The sequence below is a fragment of the Rhinolophus sinicus genome, linkage group LG06, assembly GCF_036562045.2.
Source record: "Rhinolophus sinicus isolate RSC01 linkage group LG06, ASM3656204v1, whole genome shotgun sequence".
NCBI lineage: Eukaryota > Metazoa > Chordata > Mammalia > Chiroptera > Rhinolophidae > Rhinolophus > Rhinolophus sinicus.
In genome coordinates, this window is record NC_133756.1 from 47,837,160 (window position 1) to 47,858,550 (window position 21,391).

The window sequence follows — 21,391 nt, forward strand, 5'->3', positions numbered from 1 at the left end:
TCTTTACATATACTATCTCATCTTCTTCAGGTCTTTACTCAAATATTGCTTTTTGTTTAGATCTTCTCTGATCATTGTATTTTAAATTCCAGCTACCCTCCGTCAGTTTTGTTGACTGTTTTATTCCCATTTATTAGAACAGTGCCTGATACATAGAAGGTGCTCAGTAAATATTTGTTGATTGAATGATGTTATATAATGTTTCCCAGGAGATCCTAGGAAAACAAGAACTCAGAGCAATAGCATAAGTGATGGCTTTAAATTTTGGATGTTGAGGTATGAAGTATCTCTCATAAGCAAAGATGTGGAGTCTGACAATGTTTGATCATCAAAGAAATTTTTAAGCACTAGCTAATCCTGTCAAGCTTCCAAAATAAATATCTGTGGCTAAATCATTCTTTAATATATGTATAAAAGTATATAAATTCCATGGTAAAGTTTTGCTTTAACAATAAAATTTGGAGGTGGATAAGAAAAGTAGACAAGTGTTTTCCTTTTCAGTATAAAGAGGGCTTTTATAAAGTGTTCATTTGCATAATTTTAAAAAGGCAGGCTTTTAATCATTTATTTTTAAATAGTTACAAAGGCCTACAAAATGCCATGCAATGTAGAAACACGACATGTTAAGCTATATGTGATACATTAAGTTAGTATTTATATCTGAGATAGCTGAGTAAAGTTACCAGTCTTTAGTATAGCTGAAACTTCCTTCGTTTTACATTATGAGGTAATGTCATGATATTTCAGAGTATCTCCTCACCTTACTTTACAAGCCCTGAGGGAGCGTCTCAGTGAGTTTCTTGATGAAGATGCTGTTGCAGAAAAATTTTTATTTCTGAAATGCATTGGAAATAATCTAGCTGTGGTAAGTTTCTGTGTTTCCCTTTTGATTACAGAAAAATGTACCTTAACAAATTATAATTTTTAAATGCTTGTCAACTCAGCATCTTAACATACTATGAGATATGTAATCTCAATCATAATGAAATGGAAATATCACTAAACACACAAATTATCAAGAAAACATGGGTCTTATTGGCATATTATCAGGCCCTAAAATGATGGTATTTTTGCATGTGAATTTCCTTGGGAAGAAAAGAAAGACAAATATAAAATGTTATCATGTAAGTAATGTAAATTTTTAAATGTAAATGATAGTGTTTAAAAGCTTTTTAAACAAGTACTTGTGTTCTGAAGAAAAATGGATCCAGTTTCATTTCTTTGCATGTATCTGTTCAGTTTTATTTATAGACTGTCTACCCCAATGTAAAGTCTATTTATTTATTTATTAAATAGACTGTCTACCCCATTTATTAAATTTATTAAATAGACTGTCTACCCCAATGTAAATTCTTGCTTCCTTTGTGATAAATAAATGACCATATAAACATGGATTTATTTCTGGGCTCTCTGTTCTGTCCCAGTGATCTATGTGTCTGTTTTTATGCCAGTATCATGTTGTTTTGATTACTATAGCCTTGTAGTATAATTTGATATCAGGTAGCGTGATACCTCCAGCTTTATTCTTCTTTCTCAAGGTGTTATCTTTCAAAAGGGCATTCTCCTACCACCTAGTTTTTAGATATCCTTTCTCTAAGTTACTCTCTATTATATCATTCAGTTTTATTTTCATAAATCACATATCTCTATGCTAAATCATGTTTATTTAAGATCTGCACTCCCAAGTAGAATGTATGCTGCATGAGAACAGGAACTTTGCCTGTTTGCCATTGTATCCCCACCATATAGAACACTGCCTGACACATAATATACCCTCAATATTTGTTGAATGAATGAATGAATGAATGACAAATGAACTCTATGTGTTGAATGTTTAGGAAATAAAGTATACAAGGTTGAAATCTGGAGCCAGATTACCTGGTTTTGATTCTCAACTTGGAAATTTTCTATCTATAAAATCTTGGGAAGTTACTTAACTTCTCTTTGCCTCAATCTTGTCTGTGAACTACAGGTAATATGTATCACATGTAATTGCCTATCACATGCAATTGTGAAGATTAACTCAGATAATATACTGGGGGTGCCAAAAAATGTATACAAGTGGACACTTTGGTCAGTGTTGCTCAGGTAATAGTTCGCCATAATCAGAAGTGTCTGGACACTGATGGTAACCACTTTGAGCACCTTTTGTAATTGCAGAAGTCAAATGTGACTTGTATTCATCTTTTGTTACCGATATACAAGGTCTGACGATTAAAGTTCTCGAATTCATCCTACAAAAAGTGCTACATACCTCATTGCTGAATATCACTACAATCACCTTCGAAGTACTCCCCTTGGGAAGCTATGCACCAATGCCAGTGCCTAGTCCACCCTTCAAAGCAATTTTGGAACTCTTTTTCTGGAATGGCCATCAGAACTGTCATGACATTCAGATGTCCTGAATGTCATCCAAACGTCTTCCTTTTAATATTTCCTTTATCTTCGGGTAAGGAAAGAAGTCATTGGGGGCCAGATCAGGTGAGTAGGGAGGGTGTTCCAATACAGTTATTAATTTACTGGCTAAAAATTCCCTCACAGACAGTGCCGTGTGAGCTGGTGCATTCTCATGCTGCAAGAGCCATGAATTGTTGGCGAAAAGTTCAGGTCACCTAACTTTTTGAGCCTTTTTAGCACTTCCAAATAGTAAACTTGGTTAACTGTTTGTCCAGTTGATACAAATTCATAATGAATAACACCTCTGCTATCAAAAAAAAAAGTTAGCAACATTGTTGCAACAAGTTCTTGAACCTAATTGTCAAACCTCATATATTAAGTATTACAATTTTAATAGTTTTTTCCTTTCTTAAAATGTGTATACATATTTTTGGTACCCTCTGTTGTGTGTGTGTGTGTGTGTGTGTGTGTGTGTGTGTGTGTGTGTGAAATATCGCTTAGAATAGTACCTGGCACATAGTCCAGGCAACTGATAGCCATACTTAACTATTATTAAATGACATAGAATTTCTATTATGCTTAGTACAGCAAATAGAAATAGGATTACATTTTACATTTTCTAGAATCTAGCCTTAGTTACCAGCTTTTAGATTTGATTTGTGTTGCAGATATGTGACTTCTGCAAAAAAAACGTAGGGGTAAAAAATAATTGAAAAACATTACAAAAGCTTTAATTTTTTTTCTCATTTATTTCTAGGTAAAGGCAAAGCAAGAATCGGAACTGAAACTCAAATCATTTGCTCCTCCATATGTATGTAATGTGACGTTTAAAACATGTGCTTATTTTTTAACTTACTGGCTAACTTTTTTAACTTGCTGTTTTTTAAATTACAAACTAATTATTTTAAATTTCCTATGTATTTTAGGCTCTTCAACCAGAATTGTATTTGCTTCCTATAATGGATCATTTAGGAAATATTTATTCAGCATCAACCGTTTCTTTAGATGAAAAGCAGACTCATAATAGTGTTGCTGAGGCTGATGGGATAATCCACAGACCAGCCAGTGTAACTTTGTCAAAAGAAGAACCTGGAACAGATCCCAGTTTTTTAGATAACACTTCGAAAGAGTTTCTTAGCAAGAATCAAGAAGAAGGTGATTTCAATTGGAGTGGGAAAACCAAAGAGGTTTTTATAGTATTTTAGCAGTCAGGTCTGTAAGCAAAGTCTGGGCAAATCTAGCCTTACAAACATGGGCAGTATAAAAGGAAAGCTACAATTCAATTTGGGTGTTTTTAAAAATAGTTTCACTAGGTGGGAGATAAAAAACAATTTAAATACTATTTTAAAATGAAACCAAAATCAAAATACTTACAGCACTTAAACTCTGCCACCTTTACTTCTTTTATAATAGTTTCTGAGAAAGTTAAGGCTAAAAGTGAAAAGAAAGGAAATGATGAGTGCATAAAACCTTGGTATTATTATTTTAAGTCCAGGAAGATCTTAGCCAGGACAACAGTATTAAATCAAAGCAAAATGACTAATGTTGGTAGACATTTGTATTTCAAAGATTTTAAAATTGTTTTATCTGATTATACCCATCAATTTACTGATGATTCAGTTCTTAAGTGGTAGGCAATTTAAAAATCAAACTTATAAATATATAAGTAAAGCTGGTACTACACTCTAAGAATTAACTGAAAAAAATTATTTAAATTATTTTCCCTTATTTCGTATAGAAAATAAACTTTTTGTAATGAAAAAGCAAATACACTAAATATTTGTAAATGAACTGAATCACTCATCCCAGACTAAAGACAACAGCCATTACAGCTACAAAATGTACCTGTTCTTAACTAGTTGCATTGTTTTCCATCTTCAATTATAGCAATTCTTATATTCTAAGTTTATTTTATTCCCAGTGATCTTCTAAACTTAGCACCATCTTTAATCTTAGACACATTTAACATTTATTGTTCTGATGCGATTTGTTATTTCTCATGAGACATATGAATGAGATCCACCTATTTTATTACTTGATGCCAATGAGATGGTTGGTGAGATTCTTTACCTCCTTTATGTAGGCCTTTCTCTGCATTGTTTTAAATATTGCTTTCCTGTCATGATTTCACTTAAAGGTTAAAGGGAAAAAAACATCTGGGGAAAAGTCATAGTGGAATCCCAGTATTTCTGAAAAGTACAAGGTCAAGTGGCTAATGAAGTGGGCAATTGCCCTACATAAGGCTGTGAATAGTATCATATATCATACTTTGGGCTACTGGCCAGATTCCTGAACTGCTACTTGCACAAAACCCAAGAAGTCTGTGGCGGGAGTATTTAACCCTATGATATCTGTGCAAGAAGAAAATAAAGATTAACAGTATAATTCCACCAGCCAAGATAGTTTCTGCTAGGATTTTGGGGTATTCTTTCAGGTAGTTTTTAAAGTTCTTGTATATAAAATATTTTTTAACTTTTAAAAATGAGGATACATGCAAACTCTTTTAAAGCCTCTTAATTTTAGACTGTATCGTAGATATTTCATACCAATAAATATAGATCTACATCACTATAGAATTCCATAGTGCTGTAAGCAGCATTTTTCAGAAAACAGCTTCATGCATTTGTCCTGTAATTTTCTTAGAAGTTAAAATGCTGTTTCTAAGGTAATGTGGTTTTTTTCTTCTTCTTTAAAAAGAACTTTGCAATCTTGGGTCTCTCTTATCACATCTTCTTCCTTCCCCAGTAGAGATAACTACTACTTCGAGATAATTGTTTTCTTGCTTTTTTTGTAGTTTTACAACCTGAATATGTGTTCTTTAGTTCAGTTTTGGCTGTTTTTAATTTTATTTGGATGGCATCATATTGCAAGTATTTTATTTTGGACTTGCTTTTGTTACTAAATATTGTAATTATAAGACTCAACTATGTTGTCATATGTACTTCAATTTCTTTTCATTGTTGCAAAATATTCCATTATATGTCTATGTCATAATTTGTAATATTTACCTATTCTGCTCATAGACATTTGGTTTGTTTTCGGTTTGGGGCTATTATAAATACGCTATTATGTATATTCTTGTACATGACTTCTAAATGTACATGTGCAAGAGGATTTTAAGGGCATTTAGCTAGGATTGACATTGTATGCTTCACTTTTACATTTCAAGAAAGTTCATGTGTTTTCCAAAGTGGTTATACCCAGCAGCAGTATCTGAAAGTTCCTATTGAACCATATCCTTTTAATTCTGTCAGACATTTTCTGTCCTCTTGTTTCTCTGCTTTACATTCTGGATGATTTCTTCAGATCTTTTTTCCAAATCTATCTTACTAATTCTCTCTTTAGCTATGTCTAATCTGCTGTAAATGCTTACACTGAATTGTTAATTCCAAATATTTTATTTTTCTTTTCTAGTAGTTCTTTTCAGTTGAACATTTTTTCATACCTTTAATGGCCATTTGCATTTGCCTTCATTCAGTTGTTTTGCCCATTTTCTGTTCTTTCTTTTAAATATTGATTCATTATGTATACATATATATTTTCTGCCATATCTTCACACACACACACCTGTGTGGTATAATTAATTATAGATTTTTTAGTTTGTGGCTTGTCTTTTTATTCTTTTATGATTCTTTGAATAAAAGGAATTCTTAAATTTGTGAACATGCTCTAACAATTACAGAGAGAAGAGTGTTGACGTCTTCAACGATCAGTTTTGCTTTATGTATTTTAAAGCTGTTACTACATGCACATTTACGATTATTGTCTTCTTGATGAATTAGCCCCTATATTATTATTTAATGTTTCTCTTTATCTCTGGTAATAGTCTTTATTTTGGAGGTTCCTTAATCTGACATTAATACAGTCATTCTATCTCTTTTTTGGTTAGTGTTTGCATCGTATGTCTTTCTCCATTCATTTACTTTTATCTATGACTTTATATTAAAAGTGGATTCCTTTTAGAAGCATATATTTAGATCTTACTTTTTAATCCAATTTGATAATCTATGTCTTTTTATAAGGATCTTTAGACCATTTCCATTTAATGTAATTATCAATGTGGTTGGTTTTAAATCTATTATCTTGCAGTTTGTATTCTATTTGTCTCATTTCTTCCATTTTCTTCATTTTTATGTTTTCTTACCTTTTGTTTGGATTGAGTAGTTTTTTTATGACTCAGTTTTATCTCCACTATTGGCTCATTAGTTAATCCTTATCTTAAGAAACTTTTAGTGGTTGCTGTAGGGTAGAGGACAGCAAACACCCATTATTTTCATATTATTTTATTTTAATCCATGTCCTATGGCTTTTTTTTATCAATAAACTTTTAGTGAAACACAGTCATGCCCATTACAATAATAGAGTTGAGTAATGTGACAAAGACATTATGGTCCATGAGCCTGAAATATTTGCTGCTTTGCCCTTTAAGAAAATGTTTTCTGACTTCTGCACTAGGGTCCACATTATACACCTTTAATTTGAAGTTTATTTTCAAATTATGTACAACTTCATATATAGTATAAGAACCTTACAGCAGTATACATCTATTTCCTCCCTCAAATCTCTGTGCTGTTGTTGTCATACATTTTACTTATACATACATTATAAACTGCACAATACATATTTACCATTTTTACTTTACACTGTCAGTTATAATTCCAAGAGTATGCGCAGTATGTTTCACGATTCCTTTAATGAAGGACAAAAGAAGTACAGTATTGCTTTCCCCATTTTTACGTCTCGAAATGGGTATTCCTTTTCTTTAGTCATCTTCTGTTCTTTCCCATGGGTCTGTGCTACACATCTCTATATTTTTGACATGCCTCAACTTTAACGTATTTAATGCTCAACTCCATCATTGCCCCCAAACCAGTACGCTTTCTTGATTTCTTTCTTTGCTTTCATCATTCTTCCACTTGTTCAGACTTTAAGCTTTCAAATTTTTCTTATTGTAGAATAATAGATTTTCAGGGTAAAAGAACCTCAAAAACCATTGTGACTAGCCTCCTTGCTTATAATCTTTCCAATCTATCCTCTAGAGCGCTGTCAGCCTTGTCATTCTTGTTGCAAGTTGGATTATTTATCTCCCTGCTTAAAAACCTTTGAAAGACTCATTCATTGTTTGCTACTGAAAGCCCACATTTCTTAAGATGATGTAGAGAACCCTTCATGCTCTGACTTCAAACCCAGGGTTGTAAATGTTTGGCTATGCAGATTATTCAATGCCCTACTCCAGAAGGCTTCTTTCACGTAGATCATGATATGAATGGAGCTTTCAGGGTTAGCTTAATAGCATAGTTGGTTCAATAATTTTTAACTATCAGTAGTAGTAGTACTACTATTACAACTTGGGGTTCAGAAGGGGAGGAAAAAGTACCTTGAAGTACAGCTAGAGAGGTAGGTAGGGACTTGGACTACAAGAGCCTTGACCACAAAGCTGAGGAATCATGTAGGCAGTGGGAAGCCATCTGAAGTTTTTAGTACGAGTGGCATGATTGGATTTAAGTTCCAGAAAAACAACTCAGGTGATAATATGGAGAACAGACCGAGGTAATTAAAAGCTGAACTGGAAAGTGCAGTGGTATAGAAATCAGAATTTGAAGAGACTTCTAAGGATTGGGTACTGTGCTGGGCGCTTCACATGGACTATGCCATTGTAGAGATAAGGAAACTGACGTTAGAGAAATAACTTACCTCAGGTCACACCTGCTGTGACTATGCCAGGACTTGAACCCTGTAGTTTGACTGAAGCCCATGCTTTATAACACTGTGCCAGAATCATACTTTAACTTTTCACTGTTGCCAAAAATGCTACAAACATTAGCACTCTGTGACCTGCAAATGCCATTTTCTTTGTTTAAATTCTTTCTTCTTTGGGAGGCAAACATCTCACAATTCAAAACAGTTTCACAGTTATCGCTCCCATTTTTGTTGAAAGGTGCAGGTCATTATGCTCCAAACTGTTACTAGGAATAAGAGATACATGTCCTATGTACCTATCAAAATATAATTCAGAATCAACTGAGTTTTGCAATGTTTCTTTTTTTGGGTGGATTGGGGGAGTGGTATTTTATTATTAGCTTTTAAACAGCTGACATATGCATTTTTTTGTGTTCATTTTGCATTGAATATACCTTTTAGAAAATTTCTGTTTGTTGTCCTTAAATGATTATTCCATTGCCAGCTGAGAAATAAATCGTAGCAGCCAGACTAAAATTAAACCAGTATGGCCTTCAGGTTGTAAAATATTGTGGCAATCCTTGTAAAATGATTTTTCAAGTATTAATATGACTCATTAATTTTTTTCTCAATTAAAAAATTGATTTCTCCAAGTGGGGAAAAAATCTACATTATCGCTGCCAGGTTCATGGATCTTTTGTTCATATAGATCATACAGAACATTAGTGTTTTAAAGACACATTGTGTTTTTTTCCTATACGGAAAAATTCTGTTAAAATGAAGAGAGATGTTATCAATGGAAAGGTATGTGAAATACAAATGACATTATATGCTTTGTGTTTACATCAGCAATTTCTGGAAAAGGTTCCTCAGAATATTACTTGAAAAGCCAAAAGCTTCCTGAAGACAATTAAGTTTGAATAAAACCCAGCTTACCCCCCTCTTGCAGTTTCATATTATACATAAAAACAGAGACATCTTGCAATAAGTAGGGGTATGTTGTGTGTGTGTGTGTGTGTGTGTGTGTGTGTGTGTGTGTGTGTGTCTGTGTACAGGGTTGTGTTCCTGTTAGAGTTGCTTACCCAATTTTTCCCAAACTGAATTGACCAAAGAATTCTCCTTTCACTTTCATGAAATACCTCATGAAATTCACTTTGGAAATAGTTGCCTTGTATTATGTCGGGCAAATCTCTTGGATATTATGAACCACAGGACAAGATAATAGCATGTACATATAAAAACAAACTTTTTTTTTAGTATTTTATTAACGTTATGAACTCTGTTTGCCATGGATAAACGTCAACATCAGCTGAGGGAAAAGACATTCCAAAAGAAAACCAGCCTGGAAAAAACCAGTTCGGAAATTCTGAATTGCCAGGATCATTGGAAGATTCAAATGATTATGTTAGCAACAAAAACAGGTAATTAGTATAAATATTGATCCCACATGTCATAATCTGAACTAAAAGAAGAGTAAGATATCCAGGGATATAGGGATGTCTAACTAGAACAAAGATGTGAGTGAAATCAGTGATATTTTAAATTAAAATTATCTTGATTCTGATTTTTGCTGTTATATTTCAGCATTCCTCTCCAAAAAAATGATGGATATTTTATCAATTAAATTTATTTTTGTTGTAAAACTTACTATTAGGGGCAACCTGATGAGAGAAAAATTTCTGCATTCATTTGCATTTCTTAGAACTAATTTTTCAGCCTCTCTTATTAGATTGTTGGTTATGGGTAAACTAGTATGCTCGAGTTTCACATTGATATCATTTCATTCAAAATTATAGTACTTAAGCAATAGTTCTGCATATACTCATCTTTTTAAGTTAATATAAGGAATTTTATAAATAATTATTCACAGAAGATCCACAAATAAAATGTTTACAAAATTTCCACTTATTTACCTTGCAGTAGACATTGGACTCTGATATTAATTTAGCTATAATATAATAAAATATGATTTTATTACTGATATTAAATGTAGTATATGTTGATCGTTAATGAGATTGAAAGATTATATAATTGCCTCAGGCTGACTTTAAAAAATTGTAATGTTATGTCTATGTTTACAGAATATTAAATAAAATATATAAAATATGAAAAGCTAATATTTATGGGATCATTTTTAATATTTTAAAAATCTCTCATTCCCTTTAAGTCAGTTTCTTTGGAAAAATGAAGATGATAGAGCTAATATCATTAGAAGAGATGACAGTCAGGTATGATTTTAAGATGTTTCTTAAAATGTGGTATTGAAACCTAATATTTATACTGAAATTCAAAATGAAACTGAGATTAAAATGTCTAAATTTTCTAACATTATTGGTTAGAGAGTGGGAAAAAAGCCTAAAGAAAGTTCAGGAGCCTGTCAATTCAGTGAAATTCCTGAGAGTTCCATGGTCTGGGATCTGTTGAGGTATGTACACCTTTTGAGGTGAAAGCCAATGTGTTCACATCTTGCCCCAGCTACCACTGACAACGAGTCACTTGATGGACCTCTGGGATTTGGAGAGAGATTTAACACATTCAGATGTGCTGCTCCAATCTTTTTGTTTTTCAATTGTGTAATCTAAAAGACTGCCAGCTGAGTGGGCCCAAAGCAAGAGAAGGCTCACCAGGTGATTCAAGCGGACTTGCAAGTGGTGCTGCCACTTGGGTTTTAATGTCCAGCTAATCCAGCGATGCTTGATGTGTCGTGCACTGTAATGCTGCATGGAGTCTGAGACAAGCCCAGGGAGGGGGATCACAGCTCTGAGCCCTACAGAGCTGTAATTACGTATGTTTTGGAGCAAAGGCATGCCATCTTCAGCAAATCATTGCTCTGTTGTTGCTGGATATTAATAAAACATGCTGTCTTCAGGCTTTAAAAAATGTTGTCAGTCTGGTGGATGCTTAATGCTATTTCACTGAGGTTTGGATTTTGATTTCCTGGATTACCCATAAAATAGGATCATGATTTTATATTTTATGGACTCCATTTTGATAACTTCGTTTGGAAGTACCTTTTCAAGTATTTCTATAGGTTGTCTACCATAGATTTCAGATTAATGTGAATTTTTAATATACTCTGAAAGATGAGTCCTTTGGTGCTTATGTATGTTGCAAATATCTTCCCCTCTTGTGTGCCATGTCTATAGTGTATCTTGCTGACTACATTGTTTAATTATTCCATATCCTTATTTTTTTTCCACATTCTGCTATGTCTTAGACTGAAAATGGTATAGTAGAATCTCTTGTTATTAATGTGTTACTTTTTATCCTTACATCTTCTGTGGTTTCTGATTCAATTTTGATTTGGCACAAAGTTGTTTTTAAGTGAATATTAATACCACTTTTGCATTATGAAGTATCCTTCTTTGACTTATTTATGTTTTTTGGCCTAAATTCTTCCTTATTGTATATCACTTTCTGCTTTCTTTTTGTTTACATTTTTGTTATGCCCACCATCTTTCTTTCCCAACTTTTGCCAGCCTTTCTGAATTGCTTTGTTTTAGGTATGTCGTTTACATACAGCTTAGAATTGTGAGTTTTTCTTTGTGAGCTTTGTAAATCTTTTTCATTTAATAGATGAGTTATATCCGTTTATGTTATTGATGGAACTAATATGTTTGATGTCAGATTTGTCTTTTTTTTAATATTATAGTTAGTACGTGCTACTATGTGGGTTATTTGGACTTTTCCCCTCTTCTGGTATTTAATAATACTGTATTTTTGTTCTTTTTTTTACCTTTATACTAATACATTCATGCTAGTATTCTTAGTCCTCTCTCTCTCTCTTTTTTAATGATGCTTCTCCTTTTGATTTGTTACCTCTAAAATTATTCTCTGACTCCTACCTGTTACATTCAGGGTAATCAAAAAATCACCCTTTTCCCTACTTTCTTCTCATGTATTTTTAGTTGTGTTATTTCTACTTTGTCAAAGAATATAAAATTTATATATTGTGCTCCTAGTTTTATCCCTGTCACCTCTGTTTTAGTCTCAGATCTATAACTAAATATATGCAACACTTACTGCCAGTTCTTTTGCGGAAGATTTTTCATTCTCTTACTTGGATTAAGCTCAGTTTATAATAGGAAGATCTCCTATGTACAATATTCCCTTACTTCTCCCACATTATAAATTTTGTCTATAGTAGGGGTGGGAAAACTATGGCCTGCAGGCTGTTTTGTGAGGCTGCCACCTACTCATGTTTTAACATTTTTGAAGAGTTGAGGAAAGAATATGACAGTGATCATATGTGGCCCACAAAGCCTAACTTATTTACTCTCTGGTCTTTGACCAAGCCTGCTAACCCCTGCTCTAGAGCCTGGATACTTGAAGTTTGATCGGCTATAACATCCTTGGCTTATACCTTTTTTCTCAGAGTTTCTTTAAAATGTTGTTTTACTGATATCTTGTTTTATGTGTTACTATTAAAAAGTGTGATGCCACCCTGATTTTCTTTTCTCTGTAAGCTGGCTTGAGTATTTCGGTCTGGAAAGCCAGAGGATCCTGTAATGTGTAGTAATTTACCAGACTGTATCTCAGTTGAGAATTCTAGGCCCAATTCTTCTGAAAAACAGTGGGCCCTTTAAGTATGAAAATCAGGACTTCTTTTGTTTTAAGAAATCAATTATAGTTTTAGAAAACACTTTAAACAGCAGATCCATCCCATTGGTTTCTTTTTCAGGGACCACAATTAGTCTTATCTCAGATCTTCTTTACCTTTTATATCTGTTACTTCTCTGATGTATTTTGTTATTTTCTTTGCCCCTTTTATTTCGGTTCTCCATTATCCTTACTGTATATTTGGTCATATCTTTTCCTTCTTGGGTACCTGCTAATTTACTCATTTCTAAGACAATTTTGGTTCTTCTTTAATTTCTTTCTTTAGTTTAATCATCTTCCATTTCACATCTTCCTGTTTTCCATTTTCATTCTGAGTTATTTGATTTTAGATTTATGGGTGTTTGTTAATATCTGCAAACGCCTGCTTAATTATTTTTAATCTAGGTAAGGAATGTTGTTAAATTTTTCTCTGCTTTATGGCTTCCTGTTTTTTTAATTTTGTTTTAGTTCTCAATTTTGAGGGTTTTTAAAAAGTAACTTTGTGTGGATGCTAGATTACTTTGTAGGTAATGTTAGTACACGTTCATTTGTGTGGATTTTTCTGTATCAGTAATAACAGGTGTTCTTATAGAGGAACAAGGAGTAGTGTTTTGGTGGCTTTTCTGCTTAGATCAGGACGGCCCTCTTCCTCTTTGTTGTTACAGTGAAATGCAGTTATTTATTTTTAAATAAGTGTGGCCTTTTTGGGAAAGGGCTCTGTTTTCTTTGTTTGTTTGTTTTCTGCTAATTTAATTCAACAGAGCTGTTATCATGGCTACTCTCTTCCTTTTCCTTACCACGTAACCCTGAAGGAATACCTCTCACTTCCAGAGCGTTTTCTAGTCTCTCAGAAGCTATGTCTTCCCATGGTTACCATCTCTGGCCCCCTACGTTTCACAAGTCCCTTTCTTTGGATTCCTCATAGAAAGTGCTCTGATGTACTAGATCTTATTCTTACTCTCAGTATGTCTGCACTGCATGGGAGGGGCTTCTTCTTCCAGACTAAACTGTGGCGGTTGTTTTTTGTGTTATGTGTTCACAGCTCTCTAATGTATCGTCACTTCTGACAGCTCAGGAATCAGCTCATGAACACACTCTGCTGGTCTAGGGGGTTTGTTTCCCCACTTACATGTAAATTAAAACGTGTGTCAATTAAAGGATTCTATGTCCTAGTTATGCTGTAGGCATAAATTATGGGTGATTTTATTTGCTTTCCTTTATAGTAGTTGGGATGATGTGTGGAAGGGTTCTAATTTAGGTGGTTGCCATTATCCTTGAGAACCTGACTTTTATAAGTTAAAAAAAATAACATAGACTTTAAAAGGAATAATAGAGCGAAGTAGTAGTAAGGGCTTAATAAAGAGAAATGTAGGAACTAGTAAGTTACAGAATTTAAAAACCCTAGCAGAACTGAAACAATTCCAGATCTATAAAGTGGTAGTGGGAGAAACATCAACATTGGTAAGGCTTGAGGTAGTTTATCAAAAAAGAGCAGATATATAAAAATTTGGACCAATGAAGGTTATATAAACACAAATATAGAGTAGATAAAATATATGAAAATAATACGTATGCTAAAATTTGAAAATTTGATAGGATGCCCCAATTTTCTAAGCTAGTATAAATGATCAAAATTGGCTCAAGGTGAAAAAAAATCAGTGGCCATCTTAGAAGAATTTAAATGTTGCTAAAAGAAGTAGCTAAGATCAGAAATCTAGAATAAAATCATTTAGAAAGCAATAATTTTTTTTTTTTCAATTTTAAGTTTGAAGTCCCTGTGATTAATGTCTATCTAATAGTGGAATGGAGAAGCAGGAGCACAAAAAAGAATCCATAGGTATAAACAGAGATTTGGGAGTTCATCACCACATAAGTAAAAAAATGCATCGCTGCTGTACCTTATCAAGTGCTTACAGGTGGATGAGAACTAATATGTCGTCCTACCAAATCTTACTGCATTTCATGTTTTCTTACAGATAGGTGAAAAAGAGTGCATCACCCTGCCAGATGTTATTGATTTTCCTTCACTTCCTTGGAAATCTGCTTTTACTCCAGGAATAACTGAAATTTCTTTATTACAGATTGAAAGTAAGTGTGATAAAACTGTAAGAACAGATGATTCTGTGAAGTAAAATTAAATGATGTTAATGAGGAATTACTGTTTGATGAGAATAGAGTTTCAGTTTGGGAAGTTAAAAAAAGTTCCAGAGATAGATGGTGGTGATGGTTTCACTACATTGTAAATGTACATAATTCCATTGAACTATACATTTAAAAATGCTTAAAATGGTAATTTTATTAAGTATATTTTATGACAAAAAAAGGTAAATTGTTTTAAAGTATATGAATTGTATGTTGATTACTGCATATGTTTAGTCAGTAATATTTCTTTTAAAAATATATTCTAAAATTTACATTTTCCATGTAAGATTTAAGTACAATATCTTAGGCCCAAGATAAATTTATCAAAAGAATTAAAACAAGAACTATAACTACTTGAGCTTTATCTAGTTTTACAAATACATGTAAATTCAGATGAGACATACTGTATTATCTACATACATGTAAATAATGTAAATTATGTTTCACTCTTAGAATCTAAAATGACTACTCAGTGTTTTCCACAGGGGCAAATGCTATATTTATTATAGGAAGAAAAACAGAATTTAGGTAAAATTTATTTTTGCTGTTTTAAGCACTTTGAAGTTTTACACACTATATTTTTTAGGAAATGAAGCATCTTTTAGCTTTTAGACATTGATAAATATGGGTTATATTTTAGGAGAGAAGATTATTAAACAAATAAAACAAGTAAAGGAAGAAAGAAGATATTTGGAAAAAATTAGAGAAGAATTAATGAGAAAAGTTGAAAAGCTATCTGGACAAAACAAATCGAAGCCATATCATGGTAAAGTTTATTACATACTTTTATCACTATAAAGAAAACAATGTGGACAGTATTTATGCTTTTTAATATTTGCTATTTTACTGTTGTGATTTCAGTAGTACACTACTAAGTTCAATACAGGAAACATGAAATCATTGCTCAACTGTTTCACATTGGGTGTTTTTTACTAAAACTCACACATTTATCGTAAGTGACATTCATTTATTTATTTCTTTGTTGTTCAGTCCATTTACTGAATAAGTATTTATTAAGTGCCTACTGGATTTCACCACTGTTCCACGGGCTGAGGAGATACTGAGAGGCAGACACGATCTGGTCACTGTCCTCGCAGAGCTTACAGCCCCCTGGGGAAATGATAATCCAGTTAAGCAGTAATGATACATCCTGATGGACACCATGATAACGGCACCACAGAACGCTGTGCATAGGAACACAGAAGAAGAACACCAAAGTTAGATGGAGAGATCGAGAAAGGCTTCCAGGAAAAGATGTGCTAGCATCTGAAGCGTGCCTCCTCTTGGCTGCAGGCCTTCAGGCACGCGTTTCCCTCTGCCATCTGCATCTGCCTGTCCTCTCTTCCCCTTCTGTCCCCATCTTCCCAGTTCACCTGGCTATTTCCTACTAACCATTCTATTTCAGGTTAGATATCACTTACTCTAGAAGCCTTCTTGCAGTCCCTTAGACTCCCCCAGGTGCTGAAATTTGTTGGGATGTCTGTCTGCTTTGCTGACCTGAATGAAGGACTAAATGAATGAGAGAATTAGGTAGGACAAGTAGGTAGTTTTCTTAGAATACAATCAGAAACATTGTTACTGGAACTGGTGGAAATGGAAAAAATGACCCAGTGCGGAGAAAGTATAGGATAATGGTTTGCAAGGTGCTCAGTGATTTGAGAGGCCTGCATTTTGGGTTGTTCTTGAGAATTATAAGGGTAAAAGGTTTATATGGAATTAACTGGTTTAGGATTCATAATTTACAGAAAATTATTGTTTCAGTACTATAACTGCCTGAAGATTTCAGACACTGTCAGGAGATATTTCTGAGGGTTCTACCTCCTAATATTAAAGTGTGTCCTGGAAGTGGTGGCAATGATAGCCTTGTTGTAATGTTAAACAAGCAATTTTATCAAGCAAGTTTGAGCAATGGACTGGAAATCACAGCATCAGGATTCTCATAGCAGATCAGCCTTTTATTAGGCAAGAAATTTCTCCTTTGTGCCTCATTCTTTCTTTCTATAAAATGAGAATGATCAGTCATTTTCTACTTCAACAGGAATATTTCCAGATAAAGGCATGTATCAGCCGTCAAACACGAGTATTTATGGAGCCTACTATGTGTTCAATTCCCAGCATTGTTTTAAAAGCCTAGGATACAGCAGTAAATAAGACAAATGTGGCCATGCCCTTAGGGAGCTTGCTTCTAATGGGGGTAGGGGAGCAGACAGACAATAAAAAAGTAAGACAACATCAGCTACTGATTAGAACTGTGAAGAGCATAATTTAAAAGAGCGTAATACAGAGTGTTGGGGCAGGAGAGATGCTTTGGTTCCAAGGACACCATTTCTGTGGAGACATCACTACGATTTAATTAATAAGGAGGTAGGCATGTAAAGAGAGGGAAAAACAGCCTGAACAGAAGGAACACTAAATGTCACGGTCCTAAGATAGGAATGAGTTTGCGGTCTTAGACCTGAAACAAGGCCAGTGGGTTGGAGTGTGATAAATAAGCAGGAATGAAGAGGGAGATAAAACCAAAAATTCAGCAAGGAACAGAGGCCAATTCAAGAAGTTTGGATTTTATTCTCAGTAAGGTGGTAAGCAATTGGAGGATTTTTAAGCTAAGGATTTACATGATTCTTAAAATATTTTAGAAAAATCAAAATGACTGCTATATGGAATAGCTTGTAGAGAGGCCAGAATGGAAGCAGAGAGACCAGCTAGGAAGATAGTGCATACATACTATATAGTGCATGAGGATTAGATACAGGGCAGAAGTTCAAATTTTGAGTTAAGTTCCTTGTAGTTATATAATTTTAAACAAATCACCACATAGAACTTCATGTGGGGTTTGATTTTTTTTGATAATCTTAAAAAAGTAAACAAATCTGGAATGCTAGCATGTAGTTTGTGTTGCTGTTAAGTTTGTACTTAGAAGATTCTCACTGGTGCCTAAGTGATTCCTAGCTGGCAGTACTGAATTTCTAATTAAGGATCTCAGGTTTGAGAAATTCTGCCCCACACAATTTTGCAGATAAGTTCGGAATAATTTTGATAAATGATGAATCAGATTCAGCCGACATCATAAAACATAAGTCATTTGGGGAGCTGAAAAAAATAAGGAAAAACCTAAAAAAGTATATTATTCCTCTTCACAGTTATAGTTACGTATATAAATAACTATTCCATAATCAAATCAGATTATGGAATGTAATCAAAATAAAAATATACACATTTGGCTATTGGTGGTTATTTTAAATAAAGGTGTTCCAGAAATGATTACAAGCTTAAAGAAGAACTTGGTTGTGGTTCCTGGATTTACACTATTTCCTTGTATTTGTAGATAAGTACTTTTATTATCCAATAAACATTTTGTTCTTAGCTCTGATTTCTTCAGCATGTAAGGAAGAAAGAAGAGGGGAGTAGACGGGTTAAATTAACTCTCGGGTCCTTTCCAGGTTGAAAAGTTTAATCCTCTAATCAGATTCAAACTATAGCCTTTTCTTTTTTTTTTTTTTTTTTTATATAGCTTATAATGGTTGGAAGAAAAAGCACTTTGAAACAAAGAAAGTCACAGCATCATTGGAGGAGGTTTTAACAAAACTTCGAGAAGATTTAGAACTTTACTATAAAAAATTGCTCATGCAACTTGAAGCCAGGGAGATCAAAATGAGACCAAAGAATCTGGCAAACATCGCAGACTCTAAGGTGCTATAAAAGTGTTCACATTCTATTAGAGAAGTTCTAGTCAAGATATATGCTTTCTCATTGTTTCTCATTAATCATATTTCAGATGCTAGGGCACAAGTAGCAAAACCTTGATTTAACCTGGTTGAAATAAGAAAATTCATGATCTCATGTAATGGATGCTAAGGAGATACATTCAGCAGCTTACTGATGTCTTTAAGGGCCCAGGTGCTTCTGATATTTCTCCCTATTATTTTCAAGTGTTGGATTCATTATAAGAGGGCTTTCCCTCATAGTAGCAACAGAGTTGCCAATGGTAAGTAATGCTATCTCCCTCCATACCCAGAGAGAACCTCTTTCAGATGCATGGAATATATAAAATGTTCCCTTTTGCTTGGTGGGGCATTAACCAGGCCCACCGTGGACTGCTGGTAGTTACCAGAGAGTGCTATGTGCTGACTTAGACCAATTAGGATCAAATCTGTACCTGAGGCCAGCGTCACTTTTCTTATTTATGGGGGAGATGAACACATGATGCAATACAGAGGGGCACGAACATGTACTACACTCCTCTTTTTCAGTGTGTGTGGGGGTTATTTATACCCACGGAATCAGGTATTGGTTTTCTAAATATTAAATTGTGTTTAATTTTCATCAATTAATTTTTGGAGACAGTCTTGAATGTTGAACACTCAGAGACCTGAAGTTTATTTTTTCAGTTGAGTAATTCTACCACATACTTAAAGAACAAATTCCAGAGGCCACTTTTCAGTTTAACTTGAATGATTTGATTCCACTTACCAAAAAAAAAGATTTTATGGTAATTACCATTAAAAGTATGGTTTTAACCTAAGACATATTGAATCATTAAAAGTTTATTCCTTTATATTTCCGCAGTTTTATTGAGATATCAATGACATAATGTATTAATTTAAGGTGTATAACACAGTGATTTGATGTAAGTATATACTGTGAAATGATTACCACAATATATCTAGTTACCATCTATCACCTCACAGTTACTTTTTGTGTGTGTGTAAAGAGAACTTTTAAGATCTAGTCTGTTAACTGAAATATACAACACAGTATTTTTAATTCGTTTCTGTGCTGTACATTACATTCTAAACTTATTTATATAATAACTAGAAATTTGTACCTTTTGGTTCCTCCACCTATTTCCTCCACCCACCATCCCTGACAACCACCAAAAAGTTCTCAGTTTCTATGAGTAAAAGTTTAGCATTTTACATAAATTTAATGTAAAATCCTAATAGGCTCACGTAATGATTTGTCCATATAGCTGATACCTTTTTTTTAGCATAGCTGATGCTTTTTGTCCTACTATTTTATTAGTTTTGATATGCAATGTTTTTTCACAAACACAGTTTAAAATTTTAAATAATTTCTATGGTGATCATTGTACCTCATAAACTTTTTGAACAAAAGTAACCAAAAAGGCTTCTTATGTTAAATGGGTTCTCTTGTATTAAATAAGTTTTCTTATATAAAATATACTATTTCATTATTAAATATGTATTTTAAAGTTATTCTAATAAAGCATTGTGCCAATTTCAAAAGCATTGCTAATATCTTAAACCCAGCGTATACCTTTGACAGTAATAGTTGTTGGCTTTTATGGTACTAATTTAATGGTTACTTTTACAAATATCTGTTTATTTTTATAATACGTGAATAATAAGAGTAGAACAGAAGAGAAAGTGGTCCCTAAAACTAAGAAATCAACTGGTCAGTAGTAATTTACTCCAAAGTAATAAGTTTATTTTATGGAATAGGTTATTTTCATGATTTGCTCTTTTGATATTTGTTATCACATTGCAGTTTGTATTAGTAAGTTAAAAATAAAAATGTATAGATGTTATCCTTAGTAAAGATGTCTTTATATATCTCACACAGAATTACCTTATAATCCAGATCACCGAGGTACAGCATGCAGTTGACCAACTTAAGAGAAAATTGGATATAGACAAAATGAATCTCATCATAGAAGTTAAGGTAATTTGCATTTCTCCTAATCAGATTACAACATTTATCCTGAAATAGAATATTTTGGTGTTTTAACTTTGGGTGTCAATAGCATAAAGGTAGTAAGGATTGACTGTCTTAAAACTGTTCCCTTAACAACAAAGAGCACGAGTGGAAAAAAATTCAATAACAACAAGTAAATCGTGAAAAGATGCATGTTATAACAAGTCCAAAGTAAAATTTAGGAAAATTCCGGTAAAAATTAAAAGAAAAGGACCCTGTGAATCAGTATAAAGTGTCCATAAAATATTTAAAAGAAGTGGTTTTCATGTATTGCAATCATTCATAAATAAATCTGACAAACCACTGAGATCTCTGAGCTCCCATTGAATTTTTTTCCCATTCTTGGGTGATTATCTCATTCTCTCTGATTATTTTCATATATATATATATATATATATGTATATATGCATTGTGTGTGTATATATATGTGTGTGTATATATGTATATACATATGTGTGTATATATATATATATACATACATATATATATGTATGTGTGTGTGTGTATTTGAATGCTCTCAATTCACCTCTTTATCAGAAATAGCCTTATGACGCATAATAATGACCCTTTTCTGGAATCAGCACTGTCCAAGAGAACTTTCAGTGATGACTGAAATGTTTCATACCTGCTCTGTCCCATATAGCAGCCACTAGCCAAATAAGGATATTGAGCACCTGAAATGTAGCTTGCTGGGTGACTAAGGAACTGAATTTTAAATTGTAGTTAATTTAAATTTAAATAGCTCCCTGTGGTTATTGGCTACTCTCTTGCACAGCACAATTCCAGATTCTTTTCCCTAGCAGCATTCTCAAGGCTGAGCCCTGGCTAAATTCTACACACTGATAAGATTAAAATAGAG

At 33.3% G+C, this 21,391-nt stretch overlaps 1 protein-coding gene across 6 annotated transcripts in view; it reads left to right on the forward strand.

The window, feature by feature from the left end:
- Positions 1–21,391, forward strand: part of SPATA1 (spermatogenesis associated 1) — a 43,482-nt gene that overhangs the window by 9,083 nt on the left and 13,008 nt on the right. For all 6 annotated transcript variants that reach the window (XM_074335056.1, XM_074335057.1, XM_074335052.1 and 3 more), the window contains 9 exons: positions 748–865; positions 3,155–3,208; positions 3,324–3,552; positions 9,386–9,497; positions 10,244–10,304; positions 14,652–14,763; positions 15,458–15,583; positions 18,329–18,507; positions 20,401–20,499. In XM_074335056.1, coding sequence (XP_074191157.1) covers positions 748–865; positions 3,155–3,208; positions 3,324–3,552; positions 9,386–9,497; positions 10,244–10,304; positions 14,652–14,763; positions 15,458–15,583; positions 18,329–18,507; positions 20,401–20,499 — 1,090 coding nt within the window. The remainder of the gene's footprint in view (positions 1–747; positions 866–3,154; positions 3,209–3,323; positions 3,553–9,385; positions 9,498–10,243; positions 10,305–14,651; positions 14,764–15,457; positions 15,584–18,328; positions 18,508–20,400; positions 20,500–21,391) is intronic.